This window comes from Polyodon spathula, chromosome 12 (genome assembly GCF_017654505.1).
Source record: "Polyodon spathula isolate WHYD16114869_AA chromosome 12, ASM1765450v1, whole genome shotgun sequence".
Taxonomy (NCBI): domain Eukaryota; kingdom Metazoa; phylum Chordata; class Actinopteri; order Acipenseriformes; family Polyodontidae; genus Polyodon; species Polyodon spathula.
The window spans coordinates 21,324,511-21,348,487 of NC_054545.1; the positions used below are offsets into that span (position 1 = coordinate 21,324,511).

General features: G+C 38.4%; 1 protein-coding gene across 2 annotated transcripts in view; it reads right to left on the bottom strand.

The window, feature by feature from the left end:
• Positions 1-3,951: 3,951 nt before the first annotated feature.
• The window catches only part of LOC121324107 (SH2 domain-containing protein 4A-like), a 59,939-nt gene continuing 39,913 nt past the window's right edge, over positions 3,952-23,977 (bottom strand). For both annotated transcript variants that reach the window (XM_041265578.1, XM_041265579.1), the window contains exon 6: positions 3,952-6,985. In XM_041265578.1, coding sequence (XP_041121512.1) covers positions 6,753-6,985 — 233 coding nt within the window. In that variant the 3' untranslated portion in view covers positions 3,952-6,752. The remainder of the gene's footprint in view (positions 6,986-23,977) is intronic.

Consider the following 23,977-nt stretch of genomic DNA (forward strand, 5'->3'; position numbering starts at 1 on the left):
ACACTTCAGCAATCAACACCAGACAGAAGGATATCTACATCTTCAGATGGAAAACAATGCAAATGGATGGAGATGCAGATGGATCACATTAGTTTACTGCAAAGCTACGTCTTAGCTGGTGTTTATCTTGGCGAGAGCTGAGTTCAAATCAGCATGAAGTTCAGCATCTACTCGCATGTAATGGAAATCTTGTATAGGGCTAGTTTTGTTTTTATGTATATATAAGTACTGGTTTAAAAAAAAACAACAAAAAAAACATGCCCACTGAAAAACAGTGTATACACTGATCTGTGCCTTTCCACAACTGTATCACAGAGTTCTTTTGAAAGCTCCTTGGTCTTCATGGTAGTATCTTTGTTTTGAGTGCACTACCCAACTGTGGGACCTTACAGAGACAGGTGTATTTAATCTGAAGTCATGTGAACCACTTTTATTGCACACAGATGGACTCCATTTAACTTATTGTGTGAATTCTGAAGGCAATTGGTTGCATCTGAGCTTACTTAGGAGTGTCATATCAAAGAGGGTGAACACTTATCTAATTAAGACTTTTCAGGTTTTAATGTATTTTTTTTTCAATCCCCCCCCCATTTTTCACACATTGAAAGTGTTAAGTAGGTTGTGTAAATCAAAGGGAAAAAAATCCCATTTAAATGCATCAAGATTTCAGGTTGTAACACAACAAACTGAAAACGTCCGGGGGGGGGGGGGGGGGGGGGGGGGGGGGGGGTGTGAATACTTCCTATAGGCACTGTAATATATTTTTGAGTTGCTCTATATTCAATATACTTTATGTTAAATATATTACTATGGTTAGTATAATCTAAGATGTATTCCTAGTTATTGAAGCCCCATAATACACAAACAAGCACCTTGTTTCACAGAAAAACTCACAGGGTCTTTGCTGAAATTCTGACAGAATTGTGACCGTACAGCTATAGTGTAGTGCTTGCCTTTCCGTGCTGTTTATTTCAGGAACAGTCCTGTCATGCTTGCTCTATTTAAGAACATAAGAAAGTTTACAAACGAGAGGAGGCCACTCGGCCCATCTTGCTCGTTTGGGTGTTAGTAGCTTATTGATCCCAGAATCTCATCAAGCAGCTTCTTGAAGGATCCCAGGGTGTCAGCTTCAACAACATTACTGGAGAGTTGATTCCAGACCCTCATGATTCTCTGTGTAAAAAAGTGACTCCTATTTTCTGTTCTGAATGCTCCTTTGTCTAATCTCCATTTGTGACCCCTGGTCCTTGTTTCAGGTCGAAAAAGTCCCTTGGGTCGACATTGTCAATACCTTTTAGAATTTTGAATGCTTGAATTAGGTCGCCGTGTAGTCTTCTTTGTTCAAGACTGAGCAGAGTCAATTCTTTTAGCCTGTCTGCATATGACATGCCTTTTAAGCCCGGAATAATTCTGGTCGCTCTTCTTTGCACTCTTTCTAGAGCAGCAATATCTTTTTTATAGCGAGGTGACCAGAACTGAACACAATATTCAAGATGAGGTCTTACTAATGCGTTGTACAGTTTTAACATTACTTCCCTTGATTTAAATTCAACACTTTTCACAATGTATCCGAGCATCTTGTTAGCCTTTTTTATAGCTTCCCCACATTGTCTAGATGAAAACATTTCTGAGTCAACAAAAACTCCTAGGTCTTTTTTGTTGAGTCCTTCTCCAATTTCAGTTTCTGATATTTATAATCCACATTTTTATTTCCTGCGTGCAGTACCTTACACTTTTCTCTATTAAATGTCATTTGCCATGTGTCTGCCCAGTTCTGATCTTGTCTAGATCATTTTGAATGACCTTTGCTACTGCATTTAACAAGTTTGCTTACTATACAAGAATCTAAATCATTACTGTAGATTAGGAATAGCAGAGGACCTAATACTGGTCCCTGTGGTACTCCACTAGTTACCACACTCCATTCTGAGGTTTCTCCTCTAATCAGTACTTTCTGTTTTCTACATGTTAACCACTCCCTAATCCATGTATATGTGTTTCCTTGAATCCCTACTGTGTTCAGTTTGAGAATTAATCTTTTATGCAGAACTCTGTCAAAAGCTTTCTGGAAATCTAAATAAACCATGTCATATGCTCTGGAATTATCCATTATCAATGCTGCATCCTTAAAAAAATCAAGCAAGTTAGTTAGACACGATCTCCCTTTACTAAAACTATGTTGACTGTCTCCTAGGACACTGTTACCGTATAAGTAATTTTCCATTTTGGATCTTATTATACTTTCCATAAGTTTGCATATAATAGTCAGGCTTACTTCTGTTCTACTCATATGCCTCAAGATGCTATTTTGTCTAAGGAACTTAGCATTCATCCCACTGTAATGTCTTCATCTACACTGAATAAACACGCACACAGGGGTCATCAGGTGTTGTGTTTATTTTCACTTGTTTGATCCTTTTTAAATGAGTATGCTTATCAAGTTCCAACTTCCAATGAAACAATCAACACTACATTAAACAAGAGACGAGGAAAAGAAATAGCATCGGTTTAGAAAAAAAAAAAAAAAACATGTCTAAAGCAGTGCATGTAAACTTACAGTCTACAAAATGCATAACTGACTGAGACAGATAATAACATTAACAAAACAACTATATTTACATGAACGTGCAGGTAAAATTGATTTTTAGTATAGTCTGTTCAACATAGCAGAACCTTCTGCAAGCCCATTAGGAAAAGGGGTGTAGTGTTCCTTAACCAGCATGTATACTATCATTATTTTGTATTTAAAATTACATTTCACTTGAAGTAATAACATTGGGCGTCATTCACAAAGAAAGAACCTTGGAAAAAAAAAAAAAAATACTCTAAAATGACTCATGAGTTATTCCTTTGCTAATAGATCCTGTTACCTGTATTTGTGATGAATATTGTTTAACTATTGTCCACTAGGGGGAGTACTGACCCTCCCATTTACACCACAGCGCTCACATTTCCTTTTGAAACAAACAGGCAGCTAAACAGCTACACTTATTTCCAATTTGATTGGGCTACAGTAGAAAATCAGGAGGTCTCTAGTCATTATCCTCTCATGTCATTCCCCTCTGGAATCCTTCACTTAAAACTCTTTGGATCCAAACTAGACCCCAGTGGACTCGATGGCGGATTGAGTTTACACAGCTGTGAGGGGAGGCTCTCACGAGGCAGGCAGTGTTCAGGGCAGGATTGAGCTTAGAGAGCTGTGACAGGAGGCTCCCATGAGGCAGGGAGTGTTCAGGGCAGGATTGAGCTTAGAGAGCTGTGACAGGAGGCTCTCACGAGGCAGGCAGTGTTCAGGGCAGGATTGAGCTTAGAGAGCTGTGACAGGAGGCTCTCACGAGGCAGGCAGTGTTCAGGGCAGGATTGAGCTTAGAGAGCTGTGACAGGAGGCTCTCACGAGGCAGGCAGTGTTCAGGGCAGGATTGAGCTTAGAGAGCTGTGACAGGAGGCTCTCACGAGGCAGGCAGTGTTCAGGGCAGGATTGAGCTTAGAGAGCTGTGACAGGAGGCTCTCACGAGGCAGGCAGTGTTCAGGGCAGGATTGAGCTTAGAGAGCTGTGACAGGAGGCTCCCATGAGGCAGGGAGTGTTCAGGGCAGGATTGAGCTTAGAGAGCTGTGAGGGGAGGCTCTCACGAGGCAGGCAGTGTTCAGGGCAGGATTGAGCTTAGAGAGCTGTGACAGGAGGCTCCCATGAGGTAGGGAGTGTTCAGGGCAGGATTAAGTTTACAGATCTGTGAGTGGAGGCTCTCATGAGGCAGGGAGTGTTTAGGGCAGGATTGATTTTACAGAGCTGTGAGGAGAGGTTCTCATGAGACAGGGAGTGTTCAGGTAAGAATTTATCACCCAGGCTCTCATGACGCTTGGGTGTTGACAGTGCCTTGTCCTTTGCCTCTCATGAGACTCTCACCAAAATATTAAGACAAATAAAAGAAACAATTTCTTTAAAGCACATGGTGCACAAACATATTTTTATTTGGTTCCTGGCGTGCATAAGTAAAAGATGTAACAAAACAAGACAGCATGTGGTGGTAGTACAGTTCCTTAGCTAACTCTATCCCATTCTTCCATTTCTAGATTATAAAAGTGTACAGTGAACACAATTAAATATTTACAACATAAAACCAGCAAAAACATTATTTACAATTTGTTTTTTCCTTTTAAAATATTTCCAGTTCTAATTTTGTGTAACACCTGGCCACTAATAGATTTTCAGGTGTGGCAGCAAAACAAACACTTAAATGGGTTAAACTTGGCTCTTCCCAGCTCTCTGTAGCAGTACTATAACCCTAGACACTTGGCAGACAGACAGACTTGGTCACAGTCAGTGTTGCACTGTTACATATCTTTCATGTTTACTACTCAGTTATTCCCTTTAAAAAAATGTGTCAGCAGGTTTAAACCAAACCAAACAAATCTATTAATTAATGTGCATGAAAACCTACCATCCTCACCTTACAACTAAATACCAAATCAATGTCAAATAACTTAATCACTGAGTGATTTAAAAGCCTTTCACTCTGGGCGCTGATATTTTTACTGCTATACCAATGCCGCAAACTGACAATGAAAAATATCAACTAGCAAATGCCACTGATTCGTCACGTACATGTGACCTTTCTAGTCCTAACTTGAGCTTCTGCTGGGCAAACTGGATTTTCCTTGTCAGGTTTAATCAGAGGTTACATTTTGCCCAGGTCTACAATCCCACAATTCACTGCAGAGATGACACAATTCTAAGGAAACAAGTGAAATCAGAACTATTTCATGTCAAAAGGATAAATGAAAGGTATGACAAATAACAACATGTTAAATCTAATCAGGTTGATCTCAGCAGGTGCTATATTAAATCCACTGCAAGACTGGTGTTGATTGTGACTCGATCAAGGACTGCTTGTTTTGTGTTGTGTAACCAACCTGTTTTATTCCATTTAATCAATGCCAAACAACGTAAGCTTTCTGAAAGGGAATTACTGAGAAAATAAGAGCACCAGAACACCCCTCACATTTACATGGCAGGTAGAGGGCACATACATTGTTCTATGCAGTAGCTGCTCAGATTAAGCTAGACCTGAGCTGCTTTGCACTGTAGATGTGACTTAAATGAAGAAAAAAAAACTCACCTTTATATTGCTTTTAATCATTCTGACCCCTGATGTTATTATTTTGTGTAATTTTTATTTATTGCACATTCTAAATGGCTTCTTGCAAGTCTGTGTGGTTTTGCCAATTTTAATTCATGGTTTTCAAATATTGCTTCAACTCTGCTGAACCCTTCCTGATTCATCATATAGCAAAATGGCAGCCAGCTAGAATAGGCAATAAAGAAAACATGTACACATCCTAATGTTACAGAAACAGACACTGGAAGTGTTCAGAATCAACATTCAATCGCTTTAATAGCTACATGTCCTTAAAATGGGCGAAAACAAAGGCCACTTTTGTGCTTTAAATTAGTGTTAGCAACTTTGTAATTAGACCTTTTTCACTGCCATAAAAATCCGCTTTGTTGCTTATACATGTCAACAGGATATAAGGAAATGTATTTGAAAATTTCTCATTTCTTTCATACCTGCACATGTCTGCAGTCTATATTTGTAATTAAGAAGCATGCATTGCACAGTGCTTATGTATTGTCCCTTTACCACATTTCAGATCAGATTTGTGTTGTCCCTTGTGTTCAGGGCTCGCTATATAGTATTTAGTTTCTGCCTCTCTTGTCTCCACGGTGACCGCTGCTGTGCACAGCTGGTTTAATTTGCTCAAAGCTGGGCCTGTTCTTTGGTGGTCAGAATGTATTTGGCACTTCCCTGAGGAGGTGACCTTTACTCCCAGGAGCAGAAAGAGAGTGCAAAACAGAAAAGACCCTCCACCATTATTACAAGGCAGCTTTCAATAATAACGGTGTGCTAATCCTTCCACCAGCGCATTCACATCAAAACTGTCGCAAGCGGCAATCTCTTTGGTTGCAATAAAAGCAGGCATTTAGAAACACAGGGAGGGTGCTTACAATACAACAACATATCCGGTCTCTTCACAGATTGGAAGGGAACACTGAAGTGAAATTACATCCTCTTATTGCTGTGTGCTTTAAATTAGATCTGAACATCTGAAGTGAATGATATTATCAATAGCACAAAAACATCTGAACAAAACAATGGCCCCAATTTCCAACACTTTAACGTGTAGTTTTTAAGAAGCACGTCACCTGAGCAATGTGGATTACAGTCACGCTTTTCCAGCCACTGACATATCATTTATTTTAGATTTCGCTCAACAATGTATTTTTCAACATCATTCAGATTGTATTGATATTTTTATTCACAGATCATGGGCCACAAATCAACTGAAACTAAAAACATTCCTCAGCTGTCATTCAGCTGTACGGTATAGGAAATAGTATTTGTAACCAAATGTTGCTGAAAAAATATACCATGACATTCAACATAGAAGATATCAAATGTAAAGTAATACTCTTGAAACTTCTAGCAACAGTCTAGAACAGTTAACGTTATTCATAAAGTAAACTTTCTTTAAACAAATGATGGGTTAAGCTTTGTGAAATCGGCCCAGTAAAGACAGACAAGAAGCCACAGTTGGCCTCTATTTTCCCACAGTGTTTGGCCCTCATTATTGCATATTATTCCTCTGTGAATGCAGTAAATCCACAGATACCCACATTTGTTCCCTTGTACAGTTGGCTGTTGTGAGCCAGACCTAAAGTACATAAAGTCCTTGCTTGCGCTACCACTCTGGAATTACCTGAATCCAGCTGAAGACATTAACTGAAAGGTGGTTGGTTTTGCTGGAAGGGGTGGCTTCACGTGAGACAGAGTGTTTTTTCCACTGGTTACTTGTAAATGGTTGAAATTCTTCCGCAGTTCAGCTACCCGGCCTTGGGCCACTGGGTTGTCTGGAGACTGATTGGCTTCTTCACTGTCAGAGCTGAGCACTGGTCTCCGAGCCGCTGGCACAATCTTGATATCTCGGCCTGTTGTATTAAACAAATAACAAAGCAATGTAAATACACAGCCATAACTTCAAAATGCATACCTAAAACTTATGAGAAAGTAAGTGAAGTAATGGCTAGTGACTTTGTCAGTGATCACACAAAGAATAAAACACAAACTGAATAGGCAGTCTGCATGATAATGGCCAGCAATGACTAGCACTGCTTACACTAGGCACCTGGGGGTACTGGTTTCAGCTGGTCCATGCTGGAGAGTCTGTAAAGATGACTGAAGAGCGGCTTATGCTGGCAAAATAAATGAATGCAGAATGAACCGGGGAGGGGGATTTGTCTTCCATTTTAGTCCACTTGGAACCACAGTATGCATTTTTTTCCTTGAATAGATAATTTTGAAACTTTTTGATGTCCTATTTGATAATCCTTTGGTTTCTGTTTACTGTATTGTTGTTTTACAGTTGTGTTAGTTTGCATTACATACAGGCAGTGTTAGAAGCAGGAACACACAAGCCCCTTACAAACTAATGGTCAGGTCACTCAGTCTGTCCCTGCAACCACAGCAGCTGTTTATAGATGACATATTGAAGCGGCTCTGTTTCAGCTCAAGGATCACAATACAAATAAATAAAGAGGGCAGCCTTTTCATTCAAACTGAATACAATAATAACAATCATTAATAAGGTTGATATTTTCATGCTGGACTTGTATCAGGTGCTTTTGTGGGGTTTGCACAAACATGTTTTATTGATTATTTTTATATTGACAGGTTTGCTTTTCTGTTACAACAGTAGTTGTTAAATATCATGCTGATTAGAATAGGTAAATTAGGATTGCTCCTTTCAGATGTCCCCCTCCCCCGAGGGACTCAAAATAGGGCAATAAATGATTGACCTTTTAGAGTACATATTTGACTGGAGTTCTTTATTGGAATCTCATTCAGAACGTGATCATTTCAAAACAAAAGAAGCTGTCTCACATTTACAACTGAGTAAAATCAATTGCATTTCACTTGCACACTGAGTGTTTAAAAGCCAATTGGAAGGTTATTTTCCTCTCTTCGTTAATATTGTTCCTGTCATACTGGTGTATCGAGGTCACAGACTATGTGAGAGGAATACCATCTTCCAATTGGCTTTTAAAACACTCAATGTGGAAGGGAATTGCCATTGATTGGTACTCAATCGTTGTTTTAAAATCAACACGCTATGAATGGATTTATTGAATAGCAGTCGATAAATTCTTGACTGAGGGGTTGGAAATACTACAATAAAATGAACAAATGGAGTGTTTAATAGCTATGGGCAGGGGTGTAGCTAGGAATGGAAATTTGGGAGGGCTCCAACTTGGGTGGACAGGCAAGTACCAAAATGTCTGACGTCACAGGAAACAGTCTACATTACAAACATGATTTAAATTAGTGAAAACTCTGAACACATCAAATATCTCCCCGGGGTTTGAGCAAAGCAAATTAGCCAAGACTGAAAATGTATGGTGCCGAGTGAAGCAAGGCGAACATTTTTTGCTTATAACAGCTGCACGTATACACTACAAATAAAAAGCACATATGCATACAACCTACAAAAACACACCGTGCACAATAACTGCAAAAACCATTTCATTTGACAAAAAAGAGCAAACAGAAACTAAAAAAATCCCCAAACAAAAAAGCTGTATTGCTTTTTTCTTAGCTGTATTGTAATCTTGTTACATCTGTAACTCACCCTGCATAAGGGCATCTGTCAAGCAAAAATAAAAAATCAGGGTAAGCGCCTGCTGCCTTCAAAGTGAAACTAAAATCTTAGCTGTGCTGACAATACCTTGTTTCCAGCTAAATATGGCTGCTTTCGTTTTCACTGCATTTCCTCGGGTACAGCTAAACGAAGATATTGCATTGGCTGAGAAAAGGTAACAAGTAGGCAAAAACAGATTTTTTAGAACAACCTTGAGTGACATGTTGAGCAGGCTGTTCAAGTTTTGTAAACCTTTTAAAATTATGTTGATACGCTAATGAAAGGAACGTGCAATTTTCATATTATACTGCCTTTAAAATAAATTTTATACTTGGAGAAAAAAGTTAACCTAAAAATGACAAAACCCAAGTTTTGGAATTTCTTTACATTTGTAAAAGTACGTAGAAATAATCAGATACCTTCAAATTATTAATAAATTGTATCTTGTATAACATATATACAATTACAGGCAGAAGAGAGTTACAAAGTTACAAACTAAATCATAACACTATATATATATATATATACACACACACAAAGTGGCTCTCAAAAGTATTCACCCCCCTTCGACTTCGAGTTTTTGCCACTGATCAACAGAAAAAGTCCATAATGTCAAAGTGAAAAATAAAATCTATAAATTGTTCTAAATTAATTACAACTATAGAACAGAAAATAATTGACTGCATAAGTATTCACCCCCTTTGCTACGACACACCTAAATAAGCTCTGGTGCAACCAATTGTCTTTAGAAGGCACATAATTAGTTGAATGAGTTGAGAGTCCATCTCTGTGCAATTAAGGTGTTTCACATGATTTCAGGTTAAATGCACTGGTCTCTGGGAGGTCCCACAGTTGGTTAGTACATTTCCTAACAAAAACTACATCATGAAGACGAAGGAACATTCAAAGCAAATCGGCACAACTGTGAATCTGTCTAGAATAGGCCGTCCTCAAAAACCGAGTATCTGGGCGAGCAGGGCATTAGTCAGGGAGGCCACCAAGTGGCCTATGGCAACTTTAAAGGAACTGCAGTCTTCCACGGTTGAGCTGGGAGACACTGTGCATATGGCAACAATAGCCCAGGTGCTTCACAAAACTGGCCTTTATGGGAGAGTGACAAAAAGAAAGCCATTGTTGAAAAAAACTCTGACTTCAAATCTCAGCTACAGTTTACCAGAAGGCATGTGGGAGACTCTGAGACCAAGTGGAAGAAGATTCTATAGTCTGATGAGACCAAAATAGAGCTTTTTGGCCTCAATGCTAAGCACTATATTTGGCACAAGCCTAACACCACACATTATCCTGAGAACACCATCCCTACGATGAAACATGATATGGGGATGCCTCTCTGCGTCAGGGCCTGGAAAGCTCATGAAGATGGAGGGCAAAATGGATGCAGCAAAGTAGAGAGAAATCCTAGACGGAAACCTGTTGAAGTCTACAAGAAACCTGGGACTTGGGAGAAGATTCATCTTCCAGCAGGACAATGACCCCAAACATACAGCCAAAGCCACACTGGAGTGGCTTAAAAACAAAAAGGTCAATGTCCTGGAGTGGCCCAGTCAAAGCCTGGACCTCAATCCAACTGAGAATATGTGGAAAGAGTTGAACATTGCTGTTCACCAAAGGTCCCCATCCAACTTGACGGAGCTTTAGCAATTTTGCAAAGAAGAATGAGCACAAATTGCAGTGTCCAGATGTGCAAAGTTGGTAGAGACTTATGCAAATAGACTCATGGCTGTAATTGCTGCCAGTGGTGCCTCTACCACATATTGACTCAAGGGGGTGAATACTATGCAATTCATTATTTTTTATTTGTATTTGTAATTAATTTAGAACAATTTGTAGATTTTTTTCATTTTGACATTATGGACTTTTTTTGTGTTGATCAGTGGCAAAATCCATTCTGATTCCATGTTGTAACACAATACAAATGTGGAAAAGTCCAAGGGGGGGGGGGGGGATACTTTGAAGAGCCACTGATTATATATAGAAATAGTAGTACTACAAAAGAAGAAAAAAGAAAAACAAAAAAAATCTTATTATAATGTTTTATTGTAATCAGACTTCTACAGTTTTTTGTTTCTTTTAAAGAATCTAAATAATATTTAAATTCTTCTTAGAAAATTCTGCATTTGGGAATAGAATTTGAAAACTTAGATTTGTGTATAGGAAACTGGCAAGCATTAAAAAGAAACAATGAATTTACAATGAATTCAAGACCCTTGTTAGAATGATTTTCATAAACACAAATGATCTCTTTAGCTGTTAAGGAAATGTGAAGGCCTGTTCCATCATAGATATGCATATATGGTAACATCATACATGCCACTGTCCTAGGTCATTGTAGTATGATTCAAACACCAATCATAGTAATCAAATGCACAGCGTTGATAAAAACATGAATTCAGTGTGAAATAAATGCCTATTTTTTGCATTGTAAATTGCAAGAAGCTTTTTTTTCTAACAAAAATCAGCTCTCGATTCACTGATGCTGCAGTACACAGTCCAAACACACACAACTGTTTTTTTCACAGTTCCCAAAATATTTAAGTCGGAAAACTGTCTATAGATGGAACACTAGTCCCAACCACTATATCTCCCATGTAAACCACTTAAAACGTTTGAATTGAAAGTGATGGTCTCAGAAGTGGAATGGTTCAAAGTTCAAGTATATTTTCCTCTAGAGGAATTATCACTTGTTGGCATCACTACTGTGGTATTATGCCACATAATACCACAGTAGTGATGGTAGTGACTACTGTGGTATAATGCTATTTTTTTACAATGGCTCAGGGTGTAAATATAGCCTTCATCTATTATATATATAATATATATATATATATATATATATATATATATTATATATTATATATATATATATATATATATATCTATATATATATATATATATATATATATATATATATATATATATATATATATATATATATATATATATATATATATATATATATATATATATATATATATCTATAATAAATACAGCCCTCTTACAATTGCCATGCCTATATCTAATTCTTTAAATGCCTGCCTATCTAATTAGAGGCAGGTGTCCCAAATTAAATTAGTACCAGGGGATTCCAATCCTGACTCAATCCACAAAACAAAACACACATTTAAAAATGACTACATGCAACACAGACTGACTAACAAAGAAGCAAGATGCTTTGTGATTTTTTTTTGTTCTTTGAACATTTTTATTTTTTGTTTCCTTATATATTTTAGTTTTTGTTTTCAATATATTTGTGTTTTAATTAATATTTGTTTTTAATATAATTCATATTTCACATTGTACATGATAAATACACAAAGACTCAATCCACTGTACAGGCACACAGCATGTATCCCAGTATTCATATTTCATAACATGGAGACGCTTGACTTACAAGTGCTTCTGCCTGCAGCCTACCTTTCCAATTTGTACTAGCTATGAGTCACCATGGAAACCTTCAAACGGAACGAGTAAGCAGAGAGAGCTGGGATTAACCACGATGCTGTGAGCCCCTCCTCTTCCCTGTGCCTGTATGGGATGTAAACCCCACAGAGAGAGGAGGGTGCTTATTAAATCTCAGAGAACGGAAACAGAAAACGCCAGTGTGAAAAACCAGAACTCAGCCGCAATGAGTTCAGAATGTGGGTTACAGAGGTCAAAGTACCAGCATGCTTTCTCACGGCTGTGTGTTTCTAGCCTGTATGAGGTTTAATACAACAAGCAGCGAGTACAATTAAATTCATTTGGAGTAGTAAGCACCTAGCTTGTCTGAATGCAACATCAGTAATGGATAATTGCAAAGCATATGACATGGTTTATTTAGATTTCCAGAAAGCTTTTGACAAAGTCCCGCACAAAAGATTAATTCTCAAACTGAACGCAGTAGGGATTAAAGGAAACACATGTACATAGTTTAGGGAGTGGTTAACATGTAGAAAAGAGAAAGTACTGATTAGAGGAAAAACCTCAGAATGGAGTGTGGTAACCAGTGGAGTACCGCAAGGATCAGTATTAGGTCCTCTGCTATTCCTAATCTACATTAATGATTTAGATTCTAGTATAGTAAGCAAACTTGTTAAATTTGCAGACGACACAAAAATAGGAGGAGTGGCAAACACTGTTGCAGCAGCAAAGGTCATTCAAAATGATCTAGACAAGATTCAGAACTGGGCAAACACATGGCAAATGACATTTAATAGAGAAAAGTGTAAGGTACTACACACAGGAAATAAAAATGTGCATTATAAATATCAGATACTGAAATTGGAGAAGGAATCTACGAAAAAGACCTAGGAGTTTTTGTTGACTCAGAAATGTCTTAATCTAGACAATGTGGGGAAGCAATAAAAAAGGCCAACAAGATGCTCAGATACATTGTGAAAAGTGTTGAACTTAAATCAAGGGAAGTAATGTTAAAACTGTACAATGCATTAGTAAGACCTCATCTTATTGTGTTCAGTTCTGGGTTTAAAAGGCATGTCATATGCAGACAGGCTAAAAGAATTGAATCTGTTCAGTCTTGAACATAGAAGACTACGCGACGACCTAATTCAAGCATTCAAAATTCTAAAAGGTATTGACAATGTCGACCCAAAGGGCTTTTTCGACCTGAAAAACACAGAAAATAGGAGGCACTTTTTTTTTTACACAGAGTATCGTGAGGGTCTGGAATCAACTCCCCAGTAATGTTGTTGAAGCTGACACCCTGGGATCCTTCAAGAAGCTGCCTGATGAGATTCTGGGATCAATAAGCTACTAACAGCCAAACGAGCAAGATGGGCCGAATGGCCTCCTCTCGTTTGTAAACTTTCTTATATTCTACTGCTGTACCGGTCTTGGAGGTCACAATTGCATATTGCTGGGGGTCATATTATATGAATCCCACTTATTTGCATATTTTAAGAGCTGACAATTCCTGTATCTATTCAGTCATACCAAGACATTCTGTAAGCATGTAGTCTGAGCAGGTAAAACAGGCAGCAACTGCTCCAGCCCCAGCACAACAACTGAGTGCAGGTGTATTCCAGCTTAATATAATACTGGTTACCAGTTTTACTAAATGTTAGCTTGCGTAGTTCAGGAGGCATGCAGCAGGGGGCTGTCAATTAGTCCCTATTTTCTATTTAAGCCCTGATCACTTGCACCTTTGCTGTCTATGTTCGTTTTGAATCCTGACCGGTAGAGGTACCGTTACTCTGCTTTATATATATATACACACACACACACACACACGGAGATCATCTGCCTCACAGCTTTCTCCGGCTTTCTCAGAAGCTCCGAATTCACAGTTCCCTCAGCTTCATGCTTCCCCTCGGTGGGTATTCGTTTATGTGACCTCTCTTCTATTTCCAACTCCTATTTCCTTATTCGGCTGCGCACTTCAAAGACAGACCAACTCTGGCATGGTCAGTTCATTCAGCTTTCAAGGACCAAGTGTGCTATCTGCCCTTTTTCAGCAATGTCAAGATATCTCTCACTGCAGGAAACCCTGCCCCCCCCCCCCCCCCCCCGGACCCTCTATTCATCAATTCTTCCCAATCTATCGTCACTCGTCTCTGGTTCTCAACCCACCTCTCCATCCTCCTATCCAGAGTAGGCCTCCCTCCTCAACTTTATTCACCCCATTCATTCCGTATCGGTGCAGCCACCTCTGCTGCAAGGGCCAGCATCAATCAGAGCCTGATCAAGACCATGGGGCGCTGGTTCTGTTCTGCAGTGGATTCTTATGTTCATTCATCTCCCTCCGAAATAGTCGCAGCCCATTACAAAATTGCTAGTATGCCTGAAGTGGGGGCTACCTGTCTGTCGGGGCCACTAGATGTTTTCCCCTAATTAGCTTCAGGGGTTTTTTCCTCTCCACTGAGCAGCAGGTATACACACAGTCATATCCTACTAAATTTACTAACCATCCTCCTGTTTGTCCCGTTTGTCCTTCTAGTCTTTTGTTTATGTTATGCACTGGCATGTGCTGTCTTTTGTTTGTCTCACGGTGTGGGAGATTTGGTGAGGAGCTGGGGGTCCATCCTTTTGGGGGGCAAGTGATCATCACTTCCCCGACATCAGGGCAGGCTTCAGCCTCCCTTGACCTTCAGGGGGGTTCTCACCATGCGAGTCATAGCAGACCCCTGGCCACACACTGTTCTTTCGCAGCTCCTGCACTTATCTTGCCTCACTCAAGGCTGTTCTATACTCTGTCTCTGTTCGGGATGTGGCTACTCATCTCGAGTCCTATACTAACCTCTATGCTTTGTTCTTATCTCAGGTCCAAGGCAGCGTGAAGTCTCGGCCAATTGGGGGTTTAACGAGCGCCCCTCTACAGAAGTCTTAGACGCTGGGTAGGACTGCAGCATTGTTTAGTATGTGACCAGCCTCCAGCCACAGATGGGGATTGATTTTCACCTGTGCCCCTTGGTCTGGTGCCATACTTTTGCATATCCTGAAATGGGGGACAGTGTTTTTGTAACTTTGCCCTTATCATGCAGATATTTTACAACTAAATGTAATGGAATTCGTGTTTCAGTTTCTCTTGCACCATGTGGTAGTACAGAGATTAACTAGAACATCAATGAGTTTGTGTTACAGGATTCAGAGTTAGCAGAAAATCTTGCTATTCCAAACATGAGATGATAGATTCTATATTTTACAGCATTCTTTTAACAAGAGAAACACATCGTTTTAAAAGTTCAGGAAACAGTTTCTAAATAAGTTAATTTGCCTTGAGCAAACTCACCGTCTGCAGCCTGTCCAACATATGTCCTGAGAAACTACATTTTTACTAAGCACTCTGTCTTACAGCCACATGCCTCTGTGCATGCATCAGTGGCTGCTGTCTACAGGCTTCCAATCTGTAATATGTCCAGGCTGGTGGTACCTTCTGACTAGGGGTGCACCGATAAAGATTTTCTTGGCCGATTCTGTTAGCCGATGGTTATCTACCTATATCGGCTGATGCTGATATGATACCGATAATAATAGATCAGTGCAGGTAAGCTATTGTCAGTGAATTGACAGCAAGTTATACATTTGTTTTATAACACAGTCACACAAAAATAAAATTTTGCATTTGTACTAGTAAAAATACTTCTATAGAAAAAAATATATAATGTGACATTAACTTTTATAGCCACTTGCTGTCAAACATTGTATTATGACTTCTATACTGTACAGTAGAAAAAAAAAATAGTCTATGCAATGCACACAAATCACAAAAGGCCATTTTGAAGTACATTGTGTAATAATAATAACAACAATAATGTAGCAACCTGGCAGTCTGCGCTAACTAACTAAGAGGACTTGTTTTGCTGTTCGGATGTGGAAAATATTCAGAGAGCTTTTTTTTTTTAAAAAGCATCAGAATAATATTCTACTCGCTGTTCATCGTTGGATTTAATGCAGCATCAAGTCTGTTCTGCTCCACACAACTCTGTATCCTATTGTTGTCGTCTTCAGATATTAAAAAACAATCAAACAAACACTTCTGAGACATATTTACTGCAGGAGGATCGTACATTACACAGCATTTCTCGCATCATTAATATAGTAAGTGCTCCTGACCAAAGCATTCAATTCTAAAACAACATTCAGCTAAAATAACAAAGTTGACGATCGCCGATTGTTTTTTTTTTTCGGTGCTACTGATTATCAGTGCGTCCCTAGTTCTGACCAGCCTCTAGATGCTGAAGGTACATTTTCATTCATGGTACATTAGCAGGAGCCAGACTGGTGATTTCCTTGTGGAAACGCATTTCCAGAATTTCTTTGGTTGGGGGTAATGTTTCTATAAATTTGTCTTTATCAAATAGTTCATGTCTGCCTTGAATAACTCAGGGAACGAGGAGGATGCATCACAACCTGTAAGTGCACGAACTTCAGGTAAATTATATTAAGCTTGCAATCTATTGCTATATTATCTGCAAAGGCAATGCACCAGAAATAAAAGGTCCCACAATGAACAATAGCCAAGCTTTTTATTCAAGATAAATTGCTATAATTCTTGATCACTGTAGCTACTACAATACATGGATTTAGCAGAGAAGCCCCTTCTTTAAATCAAACTGTAAGGAGTTGTTTGTTTAGATTCCATTAGTGTAGCTCTCTTATTATCCCCTCAGGTAATGTGGCGATTGTGCCATATTCTACTGTGTCACATTTTACATTGTTGCATATCAGGACACCTGTTTATTACATTGTGATGACACTTGGTATTCAAATGATTTAGTATCAATTACTGGTAGTATCAGATTGTGGGGATATACAACGTTCCCTTTCTCTTTGTACTTATGTAACTTTTTACATGTTTCCCGAGAACACAAGAAACGTTTATGATGTCGTCATAATAAAACCAAACAGTGACAGACACCAAGGGTCACACCTTTCTGGAATTTGCAGTTTACTGAAAGTCCAGAGACGTGAAAGGAATGCCTCTGCTATTTCAGTGTAGGTGTGAGATTTTCTTTTGTGAGTTGTGTGTGCATGTACATGTCTTGATGTTTATTCCTGTGACAGGTGTGATGTTGAAAGCATACTAGACTTTGTTTTACCACAGTATGCTTGCATCACTCGTTGTAGGAATGAATTTTTCTCTGTATCAATAGAGACCCAACCCTGCAGAGACAACAGCAGTAGAAAGTTTCCTATCTTGCATTCATGTTACTGAAGTTATTCAAGTAATCCAAAGGCGTCTGTTTTAAAATGTTTTAGTTTGACGTCTGTTTGCTACAGTCTTCCATAGTTTAATTGACATTTTTCAGAAAGCAAGCCCTGTGTGCGCTTCTGTTTTTTACGCTTCCTAAAGGTTGTTTTTAACATGTAGGGACACAACTCCCCCTGCCCCCCTCCCCCTCCTCGAAACCTGGCATTATAAATGGCATTGCCAAGCTCTCTTTAGCTCAGAAAACAATACAGATTTTATGGAAATCATGGTACGTGTGTTTCCAAAGTGTATTTATTTTTCATATTTCAATGGCCAACTTGAAGCAGTGTGACATGCCAATAACAGCTTGACCCAGCCTTGAATTCAAAACTCCCCACAGAACCAGCAATGTTTAATATGTAAAACAAGAATAAATGACTTCATAAGAAAATTTTCAATGATGCGTGGTACTGTATGAACAGAACACACAATGGTTCTTTGTGAGTAACTGAAAAAGAATCAGTCTGCGAATAAAGACATAAACAATGCAGGGCATGGGCCCTCTGTGTTCAATGGGTTCCCTTTGTGGAGTAACTGCAAAAAGAAATCAGGGCAGGTTCCTTGCACTACAGAACATAGCAACCCATATTGCAAAAATTTATTTTTCATGTCCCCTCCTACACCGGAGATCCATGGTATATCACCTCTCAATCTTCACCAGAACCCCTCAATAGTAGTAAGTGTTATTTCCTAATTGCTTATGCCACAAAAGTATAGAAAATGGCTATTATTCCCCACAAACTTTGCTTTTGTGACCAGGACAGTGATATTTCAAAATATCACTATTTCCAATGGGAAAACGGGCAAATGTGTCTTTTAGTTCACATAAAGGGTTCAGTAAAAAAAACAAACATATGCAAATCAAATTTTAAACATGTTTTTTATACTTAAATTAATACAAAAAAGTTTCACTACAAAAGTATTTAGAAAGTCTTGACTAGTTTTTGCCGAGACTTTCCGATTATACTGTAAAACAGTATAATCGTAATATCACTGTCCTGGTCACAAAAGCAAAGTTTGTGGGAAATAGCCGTTTTCTATACTTTTGAGCCATAAGCCATTAGGACATAACCCTTACTTACCGGAAAAAAAATAAAACATTTGTATACACGGTGTCCTTATTATTTATATTCATTAATTATTAGTTTTTTTTTTCCATAAGCTGAAGGGTATCTTTCTAATCAAGGATATTATTGTGATTTTTTTAATATCTCTAATTCCACAAGTCCCTTTGTCTTGTCAGGTACACAAGCAATGCGAAGAAGGGAGCCACTAACCACTGAGACAACATATTAGGACACCTCACGGTTCAAATCCCAAATAAAAGAATACGATGAAAAGCTGATCATAGAAAACCTGTTGTTGGTTTTATAAAACGTTTAGAACATGTTTTTTATAAGTGAGGTTATCTCTAATCAAGTATATTATTAGTGTTTTTATAATATCTCTAATCACACATTCTTTGCTGTCAGGTACACAAGCAAAGCGAGAGGGAGCCACTAACACTGAGAAACATATTAGGACTCATTCAATCAAAATAAAAAATAGATGAAAAGCTGATATAGAACATGTTGTGGTTTAAACGTTTAGAATGTTTTGTCATTGACATGCTCTCTAAGTTTTGTTGTGTAAAACCGTGAGGTTGCTTGTAATAGGTTGCTCTTAATAGGCACCTCAAATAAGCAGCCATCTATCTTGAGCAGTTACAGTCTACAGTCAATTTGGGGACTGCTGCTTAATTCAGGTTTCATTACAGATGTGTTTTTCCAAAAGGAATCCTTTCCCCCCGCAAATTCATATTCAGTTATGTTGCTAAAGTCCCCCAGAATGATTAGAATAGGCCCAATGCGAGGACAGGGTTTTCACAGGAGTCGAGCTTCACTAAGAATATGTTTGTGGCCGGCTCTGAGGTGTGACAGTGCAGGGGCGATGGGCAGCACAGACGCAGTGGCAGATGTTAATGTGCCTGGAATGATCTGGGGGATGGGTCTTAGGTGACACACAGACAGAAGGGCTCTTGACACGCTTGTGCTACCTGTGCTGCTGCTGCAGGGAAATGACAGCTGAGAGCCCAGACAACAGACAAAGGAAAAACACATTACACACACTGTGCACAGAACAGTGGCAGAGGCAAATTTAAAGACAGGCAGGTACCCTGAGTTTCATTATCCATAGCTTTACTATACATGGGTTTGTCTGTGTAAACAAATGAAGTTCCCATGAAACTAATTCTCTATCTTCACAAGATTTTTACAATATTGGAAGAGTTACAAAAAAAAACAAAAAAAAAAACACCCTAATCAAATACAATTTCAGATGGCTTGGAGAAACAAATGGGGGGGAATAGTCAAATACAATTGTTCAGATGATATTGGAGATCTAATAACAAAATGTGTGTGTGTGTGTGTGTGTGTGTATATATAATATATATATATATATATCATATATCATATATATATATCTATATATATATATATATATATTAGTATATTAATAAATACATTAATATAAACCTTATGGTGTTTAAATTTTTAGATGCATTTAAAATGAGTACTGGAAGAGTTTAAGGATTCATATCCCACGGTTTCCGAAAATAATATACCAGCGTAACAACAATGTTGTTTGCCTTTCAAAGCTCTTTTCAAAATGTCCGCACTAGTACATTGATAGTGTAAGGATTACTGCCCACATTGTCAAACAATTAACACAGCAGTAACAATTGATGTGGTAAGGAACCAAAAATCTACAGCACTTTCGTTATTTATTTATAATTACTCTTCCTGCAGCGATTTACAGGACAGAGCTCAAAACCAAGTGCACTGGAGCAGACATTTGAAAAGAGCCTGAAACAGACTTTAAACTTTTAAGTGTAAAAAGATGTCAGGATCTTAACAATAAGAAGACAGATGACAGGTACATCATTTAAAATAGTGGGGACGTATAACACCATATTTTTCAGAACCCGCTACTTACTCTTTAAGTAAACCTAATATATTTAAATATATTTTGATAATGTGTAAAATCATTAAACATATTCTTTCTCTGTTTCCAGGTTACTAAACCTATATTTGAATGAACCTAATCTTTAAAAATCCAAGCACCAAAGGCAGAGAGGTTGTTGGGTAAGTGACGGCATGCCTGCATGTAGACAAAGAGAAGGCAGCACGCTGGCTCTAGCCCTTTGTTAAACTCTTCCATCTTAAAGCTTCTGAAAGCAAACCTCATTTCTAACACGGTTCAGAGGTCAGGGCTGCAGGCTGAATCACAGGATGTCTAAAAATAAAACACTCCTGCTTGGTAGCTGTTTGTGTCAGCAGTCATTTGGAAGAGAGAATGGCTCAGGTTAAGCTTGTTGTTTGTCAAACCAATGCCACATTTCCACTTGCGTGTAAAAAAAAAAAAAAAAAGGCTGCTGTGATATATTTGTTGAACCCAGTCTCAAGTCACAAAACACTCCAAAATCCATCCAGCAAGTGAAGCAAACAAGCTCCTATATATTGAAATTGGACACAGTCTCACCCGCTCACATCCACAAGAATGGTCTTTCCTGCAGCGATCAGCTGGATCTTTATCTTGGTGTTGTGTGACCCTTGACCCACTGAATCATTTGTAAACTAGGTCACTCAGCTTAATTTCCTACATAGCCTCAAAGACTGAAAACCACCACATCAATGAGAGACTGTCCAACTCTCCTCATTTACAAAATAAATGGACTGGCTGTGATTAATTAAAGCAGTTATTCCTAGCTATAGTATCTCATATTTCTAAGTCAATCCATGCTGTGGATTCAGTTTTAGAGTTACACTAGAACATAAGAAAGTTTACAAACGAGAGGAGGCCATTCGGCCCATCTTGCTCGTTTGGTTGTTAGTAGCTTATTGATCCCAAAATCTCATCAAGCAGCTTCTTGAAGGATCCCAGGGTGTCAGCTTCAATAACATTACTGGGGAGTTGATTCCAGACCCTCGCAATTCTCTGTGTAAAAAAGTGCCTCCTATTTTCTGTTCTCAATGCCCCTTTGTCTAATCTCCATTTGTGACCCCTGGTCCTTGTTTCTTTTTTCAGGCTGAAAAAGTTCCTTGGGTCGACACTGTCAATACCTTTTAGAATTTTGAATGCTTGAATTAGGTCGCCACGTAGTCTTCTTTGTTCAAGACTGAACAGATTAAATTCTTTTAGCCTGTCTGCATATGACATGCCTTTCAAGCCCGGAATAATTCTGGTCGCTCTTCTTTGCACTCTTTCTAGAGCAGCAATATCTTTTTTATAGCGAGGTGACCAGAACTGAACACAATATTCAAGATGAGGTCTTACTAGTGCATTGTACAGTTTTAACATTACTTCCCTTGATTTAAATTCAACACTTTTCACAATGTATCCAAGCATTTTGTTAGCCTTTTTTATAGCTTCCCCACATTGTCTAGATGAAGACATTTCTGAGTCAACAAAAACTCCTAGGTCTTTTTCATAGATTCCTTCTCCAATTTCAGTATCTTCCATATGATATTTATAATGTACATTTTTATTTCCTGCATGCAGTACCTTACACTTTTCTCTATTAAATGTCATTTGCCATGTGTCTGCCCAGTTCTGAATCTTGTCTAGATCATTTTGAATGACCTTTGCTGCTGCAACAGTGTTTGCCACTCCTCCTACTTTTTGTGTCGTCTGCAAATTTAACAAGTTTGCTTACTATACCAGAATCTAAATCATTAATGTAGATTAGGAATAGCAGAGGACCTAATACTGATCCCTGTGGTACACCGCTGGTTACCACACTCCATTCTGAGGTTTTTCCTCTAATAAGTACTTTCTGTTTTCTACATGTTAACCACTCCCTAATCCATGTACATGTGTTTCCTTGAATCCCAACTGCGTTCAGTTTGAGAATTAATCTTTTGTGCGGGACTTTGTCAAAAGCTTTCTGGAAATCTAAATAAACCATGTCATATGCTTTGCAATTATCCATTATCGATGTTGCATCCTCAAAAAAATCAAGCAAGTTAGTTAGACAAGATCTCCCTTTCCTAAAACCATGTTGACTGTCTCCCAGGACCCTGTTACCATATAGGTAATTTTCCATTTTGGATCTTATTATAGTTTCCATAAGTTTGCATATAATAGAAGTCAGGCTTACTGGTCTGTAGTTACCTGGTTCAGTTTTGTTTCCCTTTTTGTGGATCGGTATTACGTTTGCAATTTTCCAGTCTGTCGGTACCACCCCTGTGTCAAGAGACTGCTGCATGATCTTGGTTAGCGGTTTGTAAATTACTTCTTTCATTTCTTTGAGTACTACTGGGAGGATCTCATCCGGCCCAGGGGATTTGTTTATTTTAAGAGCTCCTAGTCCCTTTAACACTTCTGCCTCAGTTATGCTAAAGTTATTTAAAACTGGACAGGAACTGGATGACATGTGGGGCATGTTGTCAGTATCTTCCTTTGTAAAAACTTGTGAAAAGTAATCATTTAACATATTTGCTATTTTTTTTTCTTCATCTACGATTTTGCCATTTGTATCTCTTAAACATTTAATCTCCTCTTTGAATGTTCGCTTGCTGTTGTAATATTGGAAAAACATTTTGGAATTGGTTTTAGCTCCCTTAGCAATGTTCATTTCTATTTCTCTCTTGGCCTTTCTAACTTCCTTTTTGACTTGCGTTTGCAGTTCTGTGTACTCTTTCTGCGTACTTTCTTTTTGGTCCTTTTTTAATGCTCTGTAAAGTGCCTTTTTTCGCTGAATATTTTTTTTAATTGATCTATTAAACCATTTTGGCAATTTAGTTTTACATTTAGATTTGTCTACTTTAGGGATGTAATTGTTTTGCGCCTCTAGTACTACATTTTTGAAGAACAACCATCCTTCTTCTGTGGGTGTTTTCTCTATTTTACTCCAATCTACTTCTGTTAGACTCTGTTTCATACCTTCATAGTTTGCTTTTCTAAAATTGTAAACCTTAGCTTTAGTCATTACTTTTGGGGTTTTAAAAAACACTTCAAATGAGACCATGTTGTGGTCTGAGTTTGCCAGTGGTTCTCTGACCTCTGTTTTAGTTATTCTATCTTCGTTATTTGAAAAGACTAAATCAAGGCATGCCTCCCCTCTAGTCGGTGCCTTGACAAATTGTGTTAGGAAGCAGTCATTTGTCATTTCCACCATTTCAATTTCATCCTTCGCGCTACCCACCGGGTTTTCCCATTTTATATGGGGGAAGTTGAAATCCCCCATTAGTATGGCTTCTCCTTTGCTACATGCATTTCTAATGTCATTGTAGAACAGATGATTTTGCTCACCTTCTGAATCTGGTGGTCTATAGCATGCTCCTATTATTATGCCCTTTGAATTTTTGTCCATTATTCTGACCCATATTGATTCTGTTTTATTTTCTTTGTCCAGGTTTAACCCCTGGGCTTCAAGACTGTTTCTTATGTATAGCGCTACCTCTCCTCCTCTTCTGTCCTGCCTGTCTTTCCTATACAGTGTATACCCACAAATATTATATTCGTCCCCATCACTCTCAGACAACCACGTTTCTGTAACACCTATCACATCATAGTTACCTGTTAGTGCAGTAGCTTCA